Below are 21,301 nucleotides of genomic sequence, written 5' to 3' on the forward strand. Positions count from 1 at the left end.
ATTGCTTGAACCCCTATACTGATATGATTTAGGCCTTATATAGAAGTGGTAGACAAACCAGGCACTGATATTTTAAGAATGATGCGCTGGTGTATCTACTGACAATTTTTCTTCACAAAAATGTCAGTGTTGTTGGCACTTTCGGTGACCTCTTCGTATGTAGTGCATCATTTCTAGTGCTTGCTGACTTCTACTATATGCGCTTATGGTAGTGAACATGCAATGCTCTGTAGCAAGTATCCAATGTACAGTGTTGTCGACTTCCAGCTATAACAAGGTCACTGCTTTAAAAGTGCCATTGCATCCGGCCTGGCCATGCAATAAAACTAAGGGGCAGGCCATGTGAAGCACCATGCTCGGGTTCATCTGTGCCTGTATCGCCTTTCACCGATATGGGCTTGCTTTGAACGCAGTGTTGCTTTGGAAGCACTGGACCATGTTATAGCTAGAAGTGTGCCACAAACTCCCTCGTCGTCCCTCTAAGAGGTTTTAGAATATAGGTAAAAATTAGGCCAGTCAACCCATGAAGTATGTGTGTCGGTGCGTGATTAAGGATTAAATCCAAGAAAGTCACTTCTTTTTTTACAAACAATTGGATATTTTATACATAGTAATCCAAATTAGTAATCCAAATTAGTAATCCAAATTACACTGCATAATAATAATAGAACAAAAAAAAAACGCCATAGCACAATAGTGATAAAAGACTACTCAGTAAATGACAAGAGGGAAAAACCAATGAACTAACACTGTGGTAAAAGAAGACTATAAAGATAACAAAGCAAGTATTCCAGATATAGTAAGTAGGGGCAAGAGTTACACAGAAAACACAGCGCAAAGTACTAAGCCAGATCAAGGTTTAAACAAAGGCGAAAACAATATTCAATTAACCGACAGTCTGTGGCAAAAGGAGTTCTCATGGCTTCCTTGTTTGATGAGGCGTTGTAGTCGCAGAGTTGATCGGTAGCAGCAATCGTACATGATGAGGAGAAATGATGAGTTGATCGCGGGCTCGGTGAAAAGCAAAAGATACTTTCCCAGAGCGAGTGGCCGCGAGAGTTGCTCGAGGGACAATCTTCCCAGAGCGCACTGCCTCGGGCGTGCTGTGGTCTGCCTTTTTATACTCTTGACTGGTTGCGCTGCGGCCCATTGTCAAGGACGCGGGCTGGCCGGTTGTTGCCCCGGAGCGTCATGTTGAAGCATGCTCGGAGGAGCGGGGGTATCCCAAAACTTCCGCTGTATATGTGAGGCAGCTTGTGACAACATGGATGACCCTTTACTTCTGAGCACTGTTGATAATAATGTATATTTGACATTCCGCAGTACCTTTGACCTCTTGCATAAAGTTATGCACTCTTGCCTGTACAATCAGTCGTCTTTCTTTGTTCATGTCAGTCATGTGAGCATTGTCTTCTGTCTTCTGATGTGCAGCCGAGCTGCAGGAGCAGCAGCAGCAGCAGGCTGATCTCGAGGCAGGCCTTTCCCAAGACGTGGAAGTGATCCCTCTTAATCTGTGCCAAGCAGCGCTGCGCTACCTGGAGAGATGCGCTCACATGCTCTCCTCCATGTACCTGATGCCTGCCTGTCCAGTCTTCCATTCGGCACGTCGGTGAGTGCATGTACTGTCGGTAACAATAGCTTACAGCTTGCATGTTCATGGAAAGCAAATCTATTCTGGCTCTGCCTCGCGGCCCAGTTATGTGTTAGTGTTACCAGCAGGTAGACCACTCATATCTCCTGATACCTTGACATGTCTTTGGTGAGGGGATTACATGACTGTGCCAAAATGAACATTTTGTCATGGTGAGCCATTACACAGAGAACACCCTAAGCCATTGCATGGCTGTTAAGATGGGTAGCGATATGAGAAAGAAGGGAAATAGGGGTAGAAAATACTGAGATGCTTTCACTGACAGAGAGATAGAAAGAAGAGAAAGACAGAATATAAAAAAACTCTAGTTCAGCAGCTTTCTCTCTTATCACTTTTGCCCATCTATATCAGCGCCAATTTCGGCATATATGAGAGATGATATTAGTGACGTGTGTGCCGCTAGTTGTTTATGCCCCCCAGGCCTTGCTATCTTGCTCTTATCTTTGTGTTATAATCTCTTCATCACCCAGGCCAGCAGCTGTGACTCAAAAGCAAAAATGTTCAGCGAGAGGAAACTTTGTCAAGATTCCTTCTGCAGGCAGCCTGAGAAACAAAATAACAAGCCGTAAAAGTAGCGTGCATGTATTTATCAGCAACTGTGGTTCTGCAGCACTACAAGTGATGCGGAGATTGTCCGTAATGCTTGGGAGGCTCCACGTCTGCATGGATAAGGCCAGATTGCTTCCGCAGCCAAACAAGAAGCCGATCAGTGGCACAGCAAGGCCTAGGTGCTGCAGGCAGTTAAGCAGTGAGAACAGTACCGGCAACAACAAATAGAGGGTGCCCCTTCAACTTTGGAACTGCCATCTGTGGGAAATTTCTGAGGCAGCTGCCAGCTCATGTTTACCTCACTAGGCCATTGGCTTTTATAGCCAATTTTTTTCCTGCCTACTTAAAGGTCTCATGACCTTTCTTTTTTATCTCACTTAGGTATTTTTGCGTGCATGAATGGAGTTGACACGTCTGTGGGGTGTTCATAAAAATATTTTCTCGCAAATCAGGTCTCATTGATGCCTTTTTCTGGAGACAATTTTTTTGTGTGTCAGCACTCAGTTTTATTCTTAGGGCATGATGCGTGTCTAAAGCCCCCTCTGTGGTGGATTTTCTGTGGTGGAAAATTTAAAATTCTGTGAATTGAAATTGAATCCGTATTATTTCGCAGGAGACATCGAATCATGCTTCAGAATGTAAAATAAAGCGAGTTTTTTTTTCTCCCCCCATGATTTTCATGTTAGGTAAAGCACCTTCACAATCAGGCTTGTGAGTAGCAAGGAGAAACCAGCTTTTTGTCGACTTTTGCACAAAGCTTGTGGTACACGGGTGCAAAGAAGGTAGCTGTGAATGTGGAAAGAAGGCAGTGTGGGTCGTTGAAAGAGAGAATGCCACTGAAAAAGTTGTGCGGTGCAGAGAATCGGGGTCGAGCGAAGGGGCTCATGACTGAGCAGCCTGAATGCAGAGTGACAGCAACTCGGCCCTGACGGTATCTGTTGCTGCATCACATTAAAGTGCCAGAGATGTGGCTTTGCTAGAGTGTGCCATGTGGATTTTAACTGTCTTTTAAATACCGTTCACATGCCCACTGCTTCCATCAGATGATTAATGAGGGGGGTGGGGGGGGCTTGATTATGGTTGGCCTAATCAGTTCGAGATTACATTGTGACCATCACATTTTTTCTTTAATTCTGCCAAGTTCTTAAGACGTTGCCTTACTTTACTATTCTTGAAAATCAAGTCAATTAGTCAATTTTCTATCATATTGTAGTCTTTAATGGTGTCCGTATCAATAATAGCATAAAAAAAGAGAGAATGGATGCTAACACACGTTCTACGAAAGAGGCTTAGTCTGCGATTGTTTTGGAGAATCCCAGTTAACTAAGGTTCTTAGGTGTGTCTGCAATTCACATGTGTTATTTTTTTTTAAAGCAAGGAAGTTAATAGTCATCGGTGATAAACGAAGGCATGTGATTGTTTAGTTTGATTGGTGGTGCATAAAAGGGAGAGCTACTAATTTTGATGAACACTGCTAGCAAAAGAAATTCACTGTTACATCCATGTTAGTATATGTAAGTGCTGCTGGTTATTTATAATGTCAGGAAGTTGAGTGATGTATAGTTAGTTGATTTTAAAGTGTAAGCAAGCCAGATTTTAATCATTCCAGCCAACCTCTCTGCCTCCTTTCAATAAATTCATCTATCTATCTATCTGTAAGCTCTACTACGGTGCGCAACTTCGGGTTTCGGTGGCCGTTGCACAAAGGACCTTGACCTTTAACCTTTGACCTCAAATTAAGGTGCAGTTCAGGTTTCCAGTGAGAACTGGGCCAGACACTGCTCCTTTCCTATAAACCAATTTACAAATTAAGTGTAGGTGCCCACTGAAAGGTGGGACGGATACTGCACCTTCCTTTCCCGGAAACTAATTTCAACAAAAATGTATTATAAGAAATTGCGCAATGAAAAGATGATGTTAAAGGCGCTATAGCATCTACTTTTAAGGTGATGCTTGAGCATCTCCCTAATTCAAATCCTCAAACCATGTACACTTTGCCAAACCATGCAAAACCATGCTTAACAGAGCTTTTGCCTCGTGTAACTAGGCTCAAGCAATGCTTGAACCCCCATCATTTCTTTAAAACTATCTGACTACATTGCACCTATGCCACATGAGTGGTTCAAAGCACAGAATGCCTGAAACCTAGGAATCACTAATGTCATAGTTGTTGGAGCCGGTTTTGTACGTCCAAATTTAATGTTGCTAAATGCTGTTGTTTTAATAATGACAATTGACAGAACAGAAATTCTGTGCAATGTCCAGTAAAGGTTTATATAAGATATAAGATATAAATTCAAATATAAAATCTTGCCTACGTTAAAAAAATTGAAATGCTGATTGGCTTCATGCAAGCTACTAACCCTAAAGCTGCTGAATCCGAATGTCTTAAGGCATCTTAATGTCATTAGAATGCTGATTGGCTTCATGCCAAGCTATTAATGCTAACGGCATCTTAATTTCATTAAAACGTATAGCTTTTGTCTTTAATACCTTGAATTTTGCCTTTGTTGCACAGATATTAGCCAAAGTTTACAGTCAGAGGGTACGTTACTTGCATCAATTTGTTTTTTTGGGGGGATGTATTATGTATGCTTTAACACGTTAACTGTCATTGGCCCTTGTGTAGCAGCAACGTGCATATTCTTTCACTTTTATTTTTGTCGGTCTCTGTCTTCAGGATCAACTTCAACTCTGAGCCCAACTGTGTGGACCCAGTCATTCCCAACATGGAGCTGATTCTGTTCAAAGAACCTGATTCTGTCTCTCAGCATTCAGATGACGATAACGCAAATGACGAAGGGGCTAACAAGGCATGGTACGTCCAGGTGAGTCTCTTGTGTCTCTTGCATGCATATTTATAACAATAACATGCGAGCACAGAGGTAGCACATTTTTGTCTGACTGTATGCAGCACTCAGACCGCATGCACTCTACCCATATTGGATGATATTGCAGTCAAACCCTATCGTAAAGTGCAAAGATAAAAAATTTGAAGGATGCTTGAGCTTCGCCTTTAAGAATGGAACACGATAGCGTTATCGCGCCCCGTTCGCACCATCTACTCATTTGCTTGTCGCGCTTTTGAGTGACACAAAGACGTAGTTCACATGATATACCACTCGTTAACTTGTCCAAAGCATGGCTGCTTGGTAATTACTTGTTCTAAAACGTGATTCTAAGCGTTCCTTCGCTTACAATGCGGCTGAGGCGTGCACTGAGAAGAGAGGCTCTGTTTCGAATTCCTACAACTTGCTATACTCATTTTTATTTATTAATCCTTCTGTGATGTAGAAGCGCTGCCAGCCACCTTGCTGAAATGCGTGGGCCTCAAGTTGCAGTCGTAGTTCCGAGCCGGCGCGATGAAGATCTCGAAGGCCATGTCCTGTCGATCTTATTCCGTGCCCCACACGCATGATGGCGCTACGTGCACGCCAAGCGAAGAGGAAGTAGAGCGGAAAAGTAATTTGCCACTCGCTTAACTGCGTGTTTTGTAATTCTGTAATTTACATGCTCATAATTATTATTATACGCCACAATATACTTCTCTAAGGGACATTTATGAGACAACACCGCGATCAATAGACGCACCTTTGTTCATTTCAAACCATCTCGCTGGCGTGGCGGAGTGGTTAGCGTGCTCGTCTCGCATCCCGGAGGCCCACGTTCGATTCCTCAGGTCGGCGATTTTTCCTACTCGTTTTTATTTATTAATGCTTCTGAGATTTTGCGCTCACGGACAACGGCGGACGACGCGGGACGGTGGCCACCGCCGACGACACCGACTTTTCTGCGACACTGGGCCCTTAACGCTATCGTGTTAAAAAGATTGTGACGGCTCCGTGACGGCTGACAAAGCACAGGATGGCTACCAGTATAGGCTACAGCTAACCGGGTCCGGGGCACTGTTGATTGGTATGACAAGCTAAAACAGGCACCTACCGCTTGGCTATCAGCTTTTCTTGCCACTATATATCTTTTGTAACACCGCTACCAAACGTGAGATAACGCTTAAAAGGTGGCGCAAACGCTTGTCACATCATAACCAGTTATTCGTTTAGTGAGGCCGAGCCGACTGCCTGCCTTTTTCTGCCGTTAGCGGGTGCAGGTTAGCATTTGGCAGTTCGATTTATCTGTGTTTGGAAATCAGTGTTCTGTACATAACCTAGGGTTTGCATATGCCTGTTAAACATATTTAGGAATGTTTGACACAGCCGACAGTTCGTAATAACTGTGTTCATTATGGGAGGGGGGTTAATTTTATATGTTAAGTGTGATCGGAAGGTGTATTCAGCATGCTTGTTCGTAAGCCAGTTGAAATATGCAGGTTTTTTTTGTTGATTGTGAAAATGAGGAAAACATCAAGTATGGCAGTGAATCTCTTGTGTTCAACTCAAGGCATCCTTCAGCAGCTTTTGTTTCAATGGAATGACTTGAAATGAACAGCAAAAAGGTCCCTTTTCAAGATGAATTGGATGACATCATTTTATCTTGCATCACACAGCATCCCAATCAAAGATGCTGTTTCATCAAACTCTTGATTGCAGTACCTTGAAGCATTGAACCATGACTACTTTTCAGTGGACCAACCAGTTTCTGTGTTTGCCATTGGACTGGAAAGAACATACTTGCAACGGTAGTAGATATCGGTAACATCACTGACATTATGGTAGAGCAGCATTGACCGCTTATTAAGGATGCTACTAATGAAGGCCTGCAAACTTGTTGTGCGTAGGATGACTTGGCTGAAGCATCGATGCCCGCCTCCTTTGACCAGACATTGAGCCTAGAGGAGCTTGACCGACCCACGGGTGTTCTACACGTCTGGTTCCTCTTGCTTGAGGGATTGGCAGGGGCGGTAGCTACCTGCCCTCGACGTTACCAACCACACACCATCGAGACCTTGTTTCAAATGCTCAGGGGACTTCGAGAAGTCCCAGGTGAGCCCTCTTGCATGTAGTGCGTGCAGTGGGGATTGGAGAGTGAGTTTTCTTGGTTCCGTCAAATGCTTCACTCTAGGCACCTAGTTGGGCACGCAAAATCATAATGGCTTCGACATGGTAACTTGCAACATGATAACAAATTATCTTGCAGCCTAATTGAAGGAGAAATAATATTGCTTTATGCATGAAGTGGTCTGAAAAGTGAGGGTACAAAGCAAGCTGACGTCATCCTATTTGAAAATAGTATTGGTCTAGTTTCTTCTTTTTCTGCGTTTCTTTTCTCGTTTATTGCTTTGTGAACAGCTTCAAGTGCACTTATGATGTCAAGTTGGGCTTATTTGTGTAGCACTGGTTCTGAAAGGATGTAACCATCCTGCTTTTATTGCTGCGGCCTCTGCTTTTACCAACTGTGCAAGCAGATATGCCTCATCCCTTTTCCTCTGCCGCAGGCAATGTTGACATGGTGCTATCCGGCTATGTTATATTTTTATGCCATGAAAAATGCTTGTTGGGATGCTGCATCAGATTAAAATTTGGTTTCCTAAAATGTGTGAGCACTAAGCCAACCAGCATACATACTCTGGATCCGCATTCTGTCCCATCCACTGAACGTAATGCGCGCCACATGACATGCATGCGCCCTCGATGTCTGGCCATATGACGTGATGGCTGTCAATGATGGTGGGACCTGCTGTCGTGTGATTTCTGTGACTGGCAGTTCGCTGCTTTCATCTGATGCTGCCGTCGTCCTCACATCCGACCAAATGAGGAGAAAAATGGAAGCTCGTGCAATGCAGTCCTAGGTCCTCTTCAGTGAAGGAGCTCTACTGTCTGTACTTTCAAGAATACTTCATGGAAGCTTTTTCAAGGTTTACATTTGCTTACGTGAAAGCAGTGTTTCAGTTTTTTTATCTTGCTTACCTGAGTAGGGTTGTATGGAGTTACCTTAGCTTGCAGTCACTGCGGACGTTTGCATTAACTGAAACAGGAAGAGTGAATGGGGATCCAACCAAATGTTCTCACATTGCCTGTCTTATCAGGTAATTTGTCTTAATTGATGTGGTCTCAATTTTGTGTAATCATGTAAGCCTAATTATACTTAAGAAATTTAAAAAATGATGTGAACGGTGTATGTGCTGAACCATGTTTCTTTGTTGTTTTTTTCTTCTTGCAGGACCAGAGTTTGGCGTGTATGCCGTGAATCACCTACTGCTGCCAATGCTTCAAGGATGGCTTCGTCGGGCATCTAAGACGTACCGCGGATGGGATGGCTTTGCCAACAACTTTAAGCAGTGCTGTGGCCTGGCAACAGAACTAGTGGTGGAATACCTGTCAGAGCTCTCAGGTCAGTGCATGGTAGTGCCATATTCTAGATGTTGGTTCTACAAGCCGTGATAATACGGTTTTGATAAACTGCTCTTGCGCGTGCAGCATCCGGTGCACTTGACCAAGTTCGGGGTCTCACGCTCATGGTCCATCAGCTCTTCCTGGTGCTGGCTGAGTGCATTGCTCAACCCGTGGAGGTTGTGTCAAGGCTAGGATGTGCCTGCATCCGGTGTGTAGCGTTTCCTCCCTTTTTTGGATTTCTTTCCCTATGTTGTGGCTTGAGCAACGGCCATCTAGTTGTCATGACCAGACTTGGGGAGATGATTGTTTGTGCCACGGCGAGACATGTTCGGTACTAGTATGTGCAGACGACCTGTTTGTGCCTCCGTGTGTGCGCGTACTCAAATAAAAAGGAAGTCGTAAAAATCCGCTTACAATGCGAGGTTTTTTTCCTGATTTTTTTCGTGTAAGTTTTCCATCTCGTATTATAATGCGTATCTGAACAATTTTCAACCTAAACTCGCTGTTCCGGCCTCGTTATTAACTAGCACTATCACCATCAGGCATCCGGCGAGAGGAGGCGCTATCTAGCGGTAGAGTCGGCAGACTGTTTCGATGGTTTCGGTTTCACCACGCTCACCCCACAATTCTCACAATTACAGTGCCCACGGTGCACACGCGACCGGAAGCATGCCTTACACGCCTCGCACGGGTGTCTTTCGGGCCTTTCCAGCCATGCTGGCCACGCCCTACAGCCGAATCGAGGATGGTTGATCATTATTCTCAAGGAGCACGTCTTTTGAGCTTTTCAGAAATGCGCGATATCAAACTCGTTTAGAGGTACCGAAGAAGAGTTTCTACAGAAAGATGTCTCTAGCAAGGGAGTTTCGACAGACGATGCATGTACTTGACGACGATGATCGTCAAAGTCCCGATTCTGAGAACACTTCCTGGACGCACATGCTGCGCGCCTGCACACAGTGATAGATGCGAACAGGCGGGAGCGTGGCGCATGATGGCCGGCAGCTCGTGCGCTGCCGTCCCTCGTCCTAGCTGGAAGCGGTCTACTGCCGCGGTGATTGGGAGCTGCTCTTTTTTTCACGGTGCGTACAATTCTCCGATCAAGCGTGTCGAGGCGATAAGGGGAGCGAACCGTCACCGGCACACATCAAGGTTTGGGGCACTATTCGACGCCTGTTGTAGAATAACACTGGACACAAAAGTGCGAAACGCATACACCTCACGGGGCGACCACAAAAAGTATTGCAAATAAATACTTTTGCTGATCTTTCCTTTCTCGCATGATACACGTATGAAAACTTATTTTTTCGTTTTTGCTATGTTTTTGCTATCTCGAAAATTACACCTCGTATTATATGCGGGTCCGTATTATACACGGGGTTTAGTGGTGTCTAATGAAATACTTTTAATTTCTTTGTGCTGCAGCTATAGTGTTTGCAACGCCTTCATTTCGTCATTGACATAAGCTTTCCCTCACTAAGGGTCATTATGCAGTGAAGCACTCTTTCCTGGAGCCTCGTGAAGTTCAATGGGGGACTTGAAACCCTATTTAGAATTAATTCTTGATTGCTTATTTTTTCTTTTAAGCTTTTTTGAGTATGCCGATCTTACAAAATATCTGCTTTGTTAGCAGTAAAGCAGAACAGCAGCATCGTCTAGTAGCTGTAATATATTCAGCGTGTACTTTTCCACACTATCTGCGACGATTATGTGAGGAGCAAGTTGACTGCCAAACATTATTAATTGTCTAAGAAAAAGCAGCACTTATAGGAAGATAAATGAATGTATAATGCTACATTTTCTGTCATATCGACCCATTGAGTGCCTTGAATTTGCCTTCTATATATCGATTCATCGAACTATTTCATCGTTCCTTTCAAAATATTCAGAAATTACGATGTTTTTTGCCTATCTTGCGACAAAAAATTTCAGCATTTCCGAAGAACTCAGACTGTGGTTACACGTGGTAAAAAATGCAGCTGAACAGACAATGATACACAGAAGAAAGATACACACACACACATGGACGATGCTGCACTGACAACTGAATTATTTACAGCCGCGCACCTTCTTCTCTCTTTACTTCATCTAACTACAGCTAACTTCTTGCTTCACTGCCCTGCCTGTAAGCATAGGAGTTCCATCTCCTTCTTGAATAAGGAAACGGAAGGCGGACTAATGCATTGTTCACCCGGCACTTTGAAGTTTTAAAGAAGATAAGGACAAGTTGATGCAGGAGATTTTGGAAGCCTGGGCAATCAAAGTGTGGAACCCAAACCGAATTGAAAACGGGAACCAAAGCCAAATTCTTTCGCTATCTTGGAACTTGAACTTCAACCGAAGCAAATCAGAGGAACCATTTCAAGCCATTTTGGGCCATTGTTCTGACCCACCTATGTTGCCAACTTACCTTCATATTATTTTTTTTTATTGTTTCTTGTAAAGTGCTCTTCTCGCTTATTTCCAAAGCACCACTGCAGAACACTAACAATGTAACCATTCGAAAAATTGTCTTTTGCAAGAAAATGAAAAGAACAAAGGGAAATATATTGCCACGTGTGTCGCATTAATCTCGTTATCGGGCTAGGGTTTCATCCCGAATGCGGCACTACGCAATGGCGCCACTCATGGAGAAAGTTGCCCCACTCGAGAGCTCTCCTAGGCAGCGAAATAATAGCGTGTAATTAGAAAATTGAATGTGATAAGTAATAAACAAACAATTAGATGTTGTACTCACCTACAACTCGAGAGCAAAATGATGAATCTGCTTCAAAATATGTCGTGCAAATCAGTTTCATTTGCCTGTTATTCGATAACATTGCAATGAGTCATCCGGCACCTGCATAGTAACCGCATGCATGTGACGCCAGCAGGTGTAATTTCGTTGACCGAGACTTCAAAATGGTAAGTCAATGCAGATGGTGGGAAGGCCATCTTGGGCAGAAATTTGCTGGTCTGTTCTTGGATTTCTTGAGTCGGTTTCCCCCTTTGTCTTTTTGTTCTTTAGTCCCTAGTGATATGCGCTCATTTTATTTCCCTTAAGAAGTTAAACTATGTAGGAGTGAAGCTTCGATGTTTAAATGTAAAGGCTGGGTGGGCAAGGAATTGAGTGGAATTGTTGGAAGTAATAATTCACAAGCTGTATTTGGTGAGCTGTCATGTCAGCCCTTACTACTACGGTGTTGGAAAAAAAGAATGATTTTAATCGGTTTATCCACGATCGCTGATGCGAATACCTTAGACTGAGGGGGACCTCGAAGCAAGCGGATTATTGGGGGAAAAAATTGGGCAGTGGCTTAACTCAGCTAAGCCAGGTACAAAAAAGAAGAACTGAAGAGCCAACGTTTCGACAAGTGGACTTGTCTTCGTCTGGGCATGCCCAGACGACGTTCCACTTGTCGAAACGTTGGCTCATCTGCGACCTGAGGCGTACCCTATTTACCCTTGTTCAGTTCTTCTTTTTTATACCGTGCAAACCATCTTCTTTCTTTCGTTCCAGCTAAGCCAGGATATACGAAGCGAGAACAGTAGTAGTCCTAGACGAGACCAAATCGTTTCTCTGTTGTTCTTGTCGCACATTCTTCTCCTCTGTCTTGCGTCCGCGCTTTGTAAGTCTGTCTTATCGCTTTTCGGGAGTTGCCATCGCTCTCTCAGCTTCATTTTTACTACGTGCCACTTCTTCACGGCGAGCGATGTCGGCAGGATGAGTAGATTCGGCTTGTAGGCAAGCGTAGAGAGCTCTCACACTAAGCGTTGTTGCCTCATTCATCGCATAGCACTAGACTCGCCGCAATTCTCAGCGTATATATACGCCTTCGCAAGCGAGCGGCTGCTCCACGGCTTATATCTCCCGCTGCGGCGCAACAGCGGAAGAGCATCGCACATGCGCAGTGAGGCACTTAGCTAAATGATGACGTTACGCGCGGCGCTCTGCGGAGACCGGCAGTATGTAGCAATACGAATGAAGTTTGCCAGGTGTGTCTAGAAGCGAAGCTGCGAAAAAGAAGCGGGCGGCGTGCAAACCGCGCGCCGCTGGGCACGCGGCTGAAGGTCGCCTGAAGGTCAAACTGCGGCCTATGCTAAACGCGCCGCAGCTAGCCCGGTTAGAATTCCGCTTAAAAAGTATAAATAATGAGTAACCTGTTGCACGTGGTGACGAGGCAGGACGGGAAAAAAAGGTTTGAGAAGCAAGGTGAGGGACGGGGTCAAACGGACCGAAGGAACCAGCTACTGGGACCTAAGGGAAAAAAAAAAAAAAAAGAGAATGGCAGTAATGGTGCAACCGATGAATGTGAGTGTTTGAAAGAAAGAAATATCATTCTCTAATGCTGTGAAGCGCGAGGAAATTCAGCAGTTCTTTTCTGCAAAAAAAAAAAAAAAAAAAAAAAAAAACAAAAAAAAAAAACGGAATATAGTACGCGAAGTCCACAAGATCCTTTGTTCAAAATCAACGTTCGCTGATTATATATTTAGGCGCCCACGAAACACCCAGCAAAAACTGCCTTTCATGGCGTGCGCACTTTTTTACCATCGCCGCTTAGTGCTAGCAAAGGAATAGTCAACGCTTACTGAGTGTGTTTACTTTTGATAGCGATGAAGGGATAAGAAACTGGCTGTGAAGTACATTGGAATAGACTTATGGATTCCTGCGCCGCAGTTACTGTAACACGAAGCGAATATTCTATTTGCACCGAGCTCCCTGCTTACGTCTCGTGTGCTCCGGTTTGATTTTGCGCGGGAAAAAAGTTGCATTTCCTCACATTTAAGAACTTCAGAAAAAGACATATTCCGCTCTGGAAAAACCAATCTAGCATTGCCTTAAGCACGGTTTTTATTTTTCTTGGCGATGAGCACACTATTATGTTAAAACGCTGATAATAAATCCCAGGCAATTACAGCCACCTGAATAAAAATCCACATTTCGCGGGGCCTGAAAAAGAGCGGCAATGCGCATGCGCCAAGACCGGTTTTCGCCACAGGTGTGCCGCCTGTTCCGCCATTGGCTGCACTCGCTACAGAGGAGGAGGAGGAAGTTAGGGGCACGTCAGTAGATGCACGCGCTGGCGCGAAGATGGGGCTGGGACAGGTGGGTCACCGCCGCTTGCGGTGGGGGCTGGCCTGCCACCGAATTTTTATGTTGTGGGCCGTCATTGCACCCTTCCCCGCTTCGGTGGTGGACGACGGCTGTTGTTGCGGCGCGCGTCTTTCTCTCCCTCTTCCTTTTCTTCCTTCTCTACTTTCTCATCTGTCTGCACGAGGCAGCGGAGGTGACTCAGCTACAGAGCCAGTAGCACGCTCTTGCATTTTCTTTTCCTTCTTCCTACAGCCCCAACAACAACAACGGCGCTGAGAGAAGGGTTGTTGTAAAGTCCCTTCGCCGCGGACAGCTGACCAAGTGGTGCAGGAAAGCGTCTGCTATCATCGCATGCTCACGGCATAAAAGTGGATTCTGCTTAGAATGCCGGTGAACTTTGATGCGTTCAAAGGAACGCTGGTTGTGTTCGATGCAACGCTCGGTCGCCCGCAGCCGTAGCTTTCACTCCATGTTTGGTTCAGCAGCGTTCAACCCCTCTAACTTTTTAATTTAGAGCTTCGCATGTTTATAAATTTTCGAAACTGTTCACTGAGTTTCTTGGAGTATAAGCCTATTTAATATTCAAATAGAAGTCACGCTCGCGATAAACAGCGACCATGTTTCCTGCTCGGAAAGCACATCCGAACAACAACAACAAAAATCCTTACCGTACGGTTTGCGCTGGTCGTGATCCAATGTCCAGTACTAGTACCATTTATTTGTGTAATGCCTTTCTTGCATTAATCGAAAAATTTTCATGGGAAACGGTCCATTATTTAATACTATTGGATCAAGCTGAAATGAAAGAGAAAAACGCAGATGTGAAATTTTAAGCACCTGACAAGTGTAGCAGGATACATTTCTTGAATCTATATAGCTTTACAAGTTATGTAACAATGAAAATATTTCAAAATTATTTATTTCCCACCCAGCTCCAATCGTCGGTCGCTCATTGTAAACATTTTGCGGTGGTCTGTGCAATCAATTGGTGGACCCTGTCGCAACATCTCATAACAAAAACAATTGACTACTATTATAGAACGGAACAGGAGATGGATGGATGGATGGAAAAACTTTATTTTCGTCAGAGAGCATGTATGGATGGTTCCGTGTTAGATGGCCATCAACCCATGGCTGACGGCGACCTGGGTGGCCCACTCCACGGCCCTGGTCTGGACGACCGGGTCTGAGCTGGCCAACACGGCCTCCCACTGCTCGAGGGAAGGATCACGCATAATATCCGCCGGTGGCGGTGCTATGCTACAGCTCCATAATATGTGGTCATAGGTTGCCAATTCCTGACACCATTTGCACTCCGGCTGAATGTCCGGGTAGATTTTGCTCAACACGTATGGGTTTAAGAAACATCTAGTCTGCAATCGTCGCCAGACGCATTCCTGCGCCTTCACCAATTGCTTGTCCGGGGGTGGGTAAATCCTCCGCTCAAGTTTGAAATGAAATCATTAGGCCGAGCCGACGCCTGCGGCACCGGGCTCCGGGGCTGTGACTTGTGGTTGTGGGCCTTTGCGAGGCTGAATACAATGGAGTACTCCGTTGAGGGAGAATCTATATCGCCCGAAGAGTTCGAGGCGGGAGAATGGACCTGGGTTTTGAAGGCGCAAGATCGATTCAAGAAGTCTGTGTACGGGGATCACTCCGAGAGTAGGCCTACCGAGAAACAGGCGGGCAGCGACGGGCGCCAGACGCACGGAGCAGCCCAAGTCAAGCGGGGGAAAGCGCCGGTGTGGAAGAAACGGGGACCGTTTCTGAAGATGCCAGCCAAGGATTTCAAGGTTGTGTGCCGGCCCAAGAATTGGGACTTGAGTATAGTGACGCCGAGGGAGCTCGGATGTGCCTTGAGAGCGGCAGCAGAGCTGACGAACGCGACTGCGGTGGAAGAAGACCTGGTGCGGGTCAATGAGACAAACAACACGATGACGGTGAGCACGCCGTGTATGAATCGTAGTGGGGCATATGCGAATGTAAAGACGCTCAAGCTGGGCGGTCGTGACCTTGAGGTTTCGGCGTACGTGGCGGCGCCGGAGAACTCTGTGCGCGGAGTAATTTACAATGCGTACAACGGATGCCCATTGGCAGAAGTTCGCGCAGGATTCTTGAAGAAGAACGAAGACATGGACATTTTGGATGCCAGACCTTTGGGCAAGTCAAAGGCGATTCAGATCACTTTCGGCGGGAAGCGCGTTCCCCGGCAAGTTATTTATTGGAACTGTCTGTACGCTGTGATCCCGTATAGAGAGTTAGTCGAGACCTGCTATAACTGCAGACGAGTGGGACATCGGGCGGACGTTTGCTATCGTCCGAAGACTAATTTGTGTCGCCGTTGCGGGAAGGAACATCCTGCACCACCGGACGGAGAGTCGCTGACCTGCACGCCGGACTGCATCGTGTGCCATGGGGCGCACAGCACGGGAAGCCGCAACTGCAAGTTTCGTCTAGCCCGTCAGCAGCCGACGGGTCTGCAGCACAGCAACGAGGACAAGAGCCAAACTGGCAAGGAAGAGCGGCGTTCGCAGCACAGCAACAAGGACAAGAGCCAAACTGGCAAGGAAGAGCGGCGTTCGAGGCCCAGGAAGCGGTCATCTAGCGGTGCGAGAGGCGATAGCAAGAGAAGGGACCGGTCAGCTTCCTTCCCGTCACTGCCCGGACCCGAGCCTGGCAAAGGAGGAGGGCAAGGTTCCGGTCATGGAAGAAGTCCCAGTGCCACAAGGAAAAAGGTGAGCTGGCCAAACGCGGGCTCCCAAAATGAGACTGCTCGAGAGAAGGAGCTACAAAGGCAGGTGTTGCAGCAAGCCGAAACTATCAAAAAGATGGAAGCTAGGATGGCAGAGATGGAACGCGCGCTTAAAACCGGCAGAGTAGAAAGGGTACAGACGCCGCTGGCCCAGGCCCCACAAAAAGCGGCGCAGGCGAACGCTTCTAGCGTGGACGCCCCACAGAAAGCGGCGCAGGCGAACGCTTCTAGCGTGGACGATAACTGTACAGCTATGGAAGTGGAGAATCGGGGGACGGTCAAAAGGCCGCCGCCGGCAGATGAGGGAGCTCATGCGAAGAGAATAGCAGAAACTTCGGCGGCGGACACGCCGCAGCCAGTAGTTAAAGTCACTAGTCTTAGGAGGGACATGCTTACCCTTGCAGAGAGAGTAGGAAAACTGGAAGAAAGACAGGATAGGTTGGAAGGTCGGGTCGACAAGATCGAAGCCAGACTAGGCAAGATTGAGGAGCGTCTTGACGCCTTCACCAATGACTTAAGGGGTTTCCAGACCCAAGTAATGGGTATGTTTAAACACCTAAATGCTATGCTAGAAGCTAGATTGCCTCCCGTAGTCGGCCAGGAGCCGATGTTAGTGAACCTAGTGCCTCACCATGGCCCCTCGCCAGCAAATTGAGGTTTGGCAGTGGAACTGCAGGGGCTTCCGTCGCAAGCGGGGGAACCTGCAGTTGCACATACAAAATCTAGATAGTAAGCCGGACATTATAGCTTTGCAGGAGGCTAGCGGCTCGGTTAAATTACCGGGATTTAAGACATTTACACCACCAGAAATTGATCGAGGGGGCGTATCGAGCGTCTTTACGGCCATGCTAGTCCATCGTAACGGAACAGGAGAGAAAACAGTCTCAAAGGATTTTTTATTTATTATTTTTTTCTGAACCCGTTCGAATGTATTGAACCGGTTCGGACAGTGTCGAACCGGTTCGAACAGGAACGAAACGTGTGTCCGGAGCCGAAACAGAACCCGAACCCAAGAGGCGTGAACCTGAACCTGAGCCGAACCCGACAAAATATTGGTTCGACATCTTGGCTGAAGTTGAAAGCTCGATAAATTTATACCACCTGGGGTTCAATAACGTACGTTGGCGACGCATTCCACAGGAGCGTTTTTGTATTTCGCCTGAATTGGAATACGGCAGCCGCGAGCCTGGATCGAACCCGCGACCTTTTAATATAATTCACCTCTCTTGTTAGCCCCATTGCAAAAAATAAATAAATATTGTGGGGCACGCAGATGAGTCCTGCCGGCTTTTAGGTCAGTCGATCGTGTGCTCGTATGCGTCACTTTTATTGGCTCGCACTGATGCTTACGTTTCCAAAACAAGAATCCTGCCACGTAGCATCGGCCCTTCTATTTCCAACTGACACAGTAACAAACAAAGAGTCAAGCAAACCGTTATCTTCGACTTAGAAGCGCTTCTGTAGTGACCTAGAAGCGGATCTCACCGGTTGACCCGCAAAGCTTGTTTCATCGGATATACAGCTCTAAATCCGATTCGTCGGATACCCGAGAAGTTGGGCTGGAACTGCTTGGCTTATGGACTGCACTACATGTCCACAGATAAAGCGCAGCAGTCAAGAACTCTATAGGCTATCTTCATCGCTTTATTTTCAGCCTGTCTCCGTGTTACCTTCTCCTTCTCGGGATTTTTCTTTAATCTCACAGAGACAGCCTTCTTTCCGGGCCCTTGCTTTCAGCTTCTTTAAACATTCTCTCTACCTTTCGGTACCCTTTGGTTTCTCCCGATTCGCCTGTAGACGTCTCCTCCCGCGGTTCCCACGGAATCCCATTACTGCCGATCATTTTTCAAGCTCTTTTATCGCCCCCTATGCTTTCCGACAGTCCCGGTGTGCGGTGTCTTTTTCATTATGTTCCCGTCGTCTCCCCTCCATTTATTGCTTTGTTGTTTTTACTTTTGGGATCGGAAATTTGACCACACTGGATCATCACATCCTGCATTCGACCCCGCGGGGAAAGGGGGGAAAGTCGTCGCCTGTAATTTGAATTAAGACGGCGTATCTGCGCGCGCTCGCATTCTCGGCTGCATGAGCATTTTTTTTTTTTCATTTTCTATCCCTTTCGGCGATCTTTGGTGGTAGAGGGCTGCTGTACCTTATTTTTTATTTTTTAATTGGTTCACAGGAAAGGAAAGACGCAGTATTTGTCACACTTCTTCTGTGGACACCTGAATCGCGCCGTAAGGGAAGGGAGGAAAGTGGGAGTGAAAGTGGAAAGAGAGAAAGAGGAGCCGTAGTGGAGGGCTCCGGAGTAATTTCGACCACCTGGGGATCTTTAACGTGCACCGACATCGCACAGCACACGGACGCGAAGTTTCGCCTCCATCGAAACGCAGCCGCCGGCGGTCGGGATCGAATCCGGGTACTCCGGCACAGTAGTCGGACGTCTACCCCTTATTCTTTTAGCTTTGCTTAAACTCTTGAGTGCGTGGTGCAGTCACCTGAGGCGCACGTCATTTATGTCAGCTGGTATAGCACCAATTGGGTTATCTGAGTACGATCAGCTCGACCTTTCGGTAACTTTGTCTTCAAACGCATTCTTCGCGCTCTGTAATAGGCGCGAAGTTCAAAATGTCTAGAGGTGCGAGTTTTGAATCCCGGAGCCGGCGGACAGCCACTAGCAGTGTTCTCGGGCGCACTGACCTCGTGTTCGGCTTCTCTGAGGCTAAATGCTTGGCAAATCAATCGTTGACCTACTTTTTTTTTTTTTTAATCGTCTCTATCCAGTGACGTTCTTCAGCCAAATATGGTCTTACGCCACTGAAATCCGTCGCCATCGTCACCAAAATTTCTGCATGTCGAAGGTCTGTTTCAGAACTGAATTCCGCGTCAGGTGCGGGAGATGTTTGGTGGCTTTCTGTGCACGGGAGAAGCCGTTCTTTTGGTCAGCATGCGCCAGAACCCGTATTAAGCGGTACCTTCGGTCTCTCGCGCTGGCTGCTTTGCTGAGAAGTAGCCTTTCAGTAAAAACCTGTGTTTATTCTGCTGCTTAAATAGCGTATCTCAACGCTCTATACTTTTGTTGATTTCAATCTTTTCTTCCGTCTTTCGGCAGTCTAAGGGCACTGTTGAGTATCTGTTGACTAGTAAAGAAAGAAACAATTCCGGCTACTTGCGCTTGGGTACCATCAAAATGCGCCTCACGTATCATACCTCGTGAAATCAACCATGTTTTTTTTAGCATTGGTATGCGAGTTTTAAGCCTTAGCTGTTGCGCGTCGGTTCGGATCGTTAAGCTGCACATGCAAGTATTTGTCGGCTTCCGTTCTTCTGCAATTGCACACTGTTGGTTGGGCACCTACAGCTGTCCTTTTAATCGTAGTGAGTCCGCAGTCATTGAATCGTTTTTCTTTCCTATATATATTTTTTTATCAGTAAATTACTTCTCGTTCTAATTTATCTCTCCTCGCTATTTACTACGAGCACTTCAATACTCTCGCTTGTCCTGCACGCGCGTATTCGGAACACGTGACGCAGTTCGCCGTCGTCCCCTTTCAAGTTTGTCTTCGCCGATCTTCGTTTTCTCTAACTTCGCGAGATTGGCTCGTCGAGGGACGCGCGAGAAGGATGACGCGCGTAATTAAATTTTTATCTCGGCCGCCTCTCTCTCTCCTGCTTCCCTTCACGAGGATACGAGGGGAGATGGATTGATTCCCTTCTCCTCTTCCTTTGCGATTCCCTTCGACAGTGGCGAGGAAAACCGTCCGCTCTCTCCCGTTTCCGCCTTCCCCTCCCCCTTCCAGGCTAATTCTGCTTTTTATTTATTAAATCCTGCTTTCGTTTTCCACTGCGGCCGTTGCCTTTCCTCGTGGTTTCGGCCTCTCATCTTCTCTCTACCGCTCTTATTGGAAACTCCACTTCCTATTTTATTGTTAGCCATTCCACTTCCGCTCTCGCTCCTTTTCTCTTATTGCAAACTTCCGCATCCGGTGTCGCCCCATCACCTTCGCCCCTCGCGGACCCGACCTTCTCTGTCCGCAATATCGAGGAAGCCGACCCGAGGGAAGACGTAACGAACGAAGAGGCCCACTGATAGCCTTGGCTGAGAAGAAGAGAAAATCAAAACAGGAGAAATGGTTAGTTATTCTGCTCGGTTTCTGCGTTGTCGCCTTGCGTTGCCCCCTTATATGGAGACTGCTGCTGCCCTGTTTATCTTGGACCCGACCGGCATGGGCGAGCGGTTTCGGCGCTGTCTGTCCGCGTCGGGTCGCTCGAATGTTTTCTCCGAATGCTAATCAGTAATGGCTAGATTGCCCGCTCAGAGTTAGAAGAGAAACGAGAGAAAAGACGGTCTTGACATCGCCCCGCGCTGCTTCGAGACGATTAATTACTCTGAGGGAAGGAGCCACCGCGCTGGTTGGTTCTTGGCTGCCCTCTCTGGTGTGCGTGCGTGTGAATGAATGCGTGGGTGCGTACACGAAGTCGATGGCTCGCGTGACTCGTCTTTAACTGGGTCCCGAATAGAATAAATTCGACCTCCTCTTGGTCTTCCGCCGATTTTTTTTTTCTTACTTGCCACCACTTTTTTTTCCCCCCTTGGATAATTTTCGTTTGTTTGCTTGTTTCGGTTTAAAGTCTTTAATTGAAGGACGCGTGTTATGCTCTGTGAATTACTAAGTGTATACGAGGCTTTGATGGAATACGTGATCTGGCCATTAGCAGGCATCAGTTAAAAAAGATCGCTGCTTATCCAAGGCTTCCTTCAAAGGTGGGTAGAAGGGTCCAGTCACAGCAATTACCAATGCTTGCATTGTGTAGACATTAACCTGCACGCCTTTGCAGGGCGAGAGAGTAGCACTTTTTTTTTTTTTAGACTGTGTCGAAATGGGTTGTTTTGATGGCGGCAGTTTATATTACAAACGAGATCAGCGCACTGTTGTAAACGGGAACTAAAACTCAAGAAAAGCAACGGGAGAAGAAAATGTGCA

At 46.4% G+C, this 21,301-nt stretch overlaps 1 protein-coding gene across 2 annotated transcripts in view; it reads left to right on the forward strand.

The window, feature by feature from the left end:
- LOC146207727 (brefeldin A-inhibited guanine nucleotide-exchange protein 3) overlaps window positions 1-21,301 on the forward strand; it is a 102,439-nt gene that overhangs the window by 32,288 nt on the left and 48,850 nt on the right. For both annotated transcript variants that reach the window (XM_084590042.1, XM_084590051.1), the window contains 5 exons: window positions 1,432-1,609; window positions 4,881-5,028; window positions 6,936-7,140; window positions 8,318-8,488; window positions 8,575-8,698. In XM_084590042.1, the coding sequence (XP_084446168.1) occupies window positions 1,432-1,609; window positions 4,881-5,028; window positions 6,936-7,140; window positions 8,318-8,488; window positions 8,575-8,698 (826 nt within the window). The remainder of the gene's footprint in view (window positions 1-1,431; window positions 1,610-4,880; window positions 5,029-6,935; window positions 7,141-8,317; window positions 8,489-8,574; window positions 8,699-21,301) is intronic.

This window comes from Amblyomma maculatum, chromosome 1 (genome assembly GCF_055883805.1).
Source record: "Amblyomma maculatum isolate TAMU_Amacu chromosome 1, ASM5588380v1, whole genome shotgun sequence".
Lineage (NCBI taxonomy): Eukaryota > Metazoa > Arthropoda > Arachnida > Ixodida > Ixodidae > Amblyomma > Amblyomma maculatum.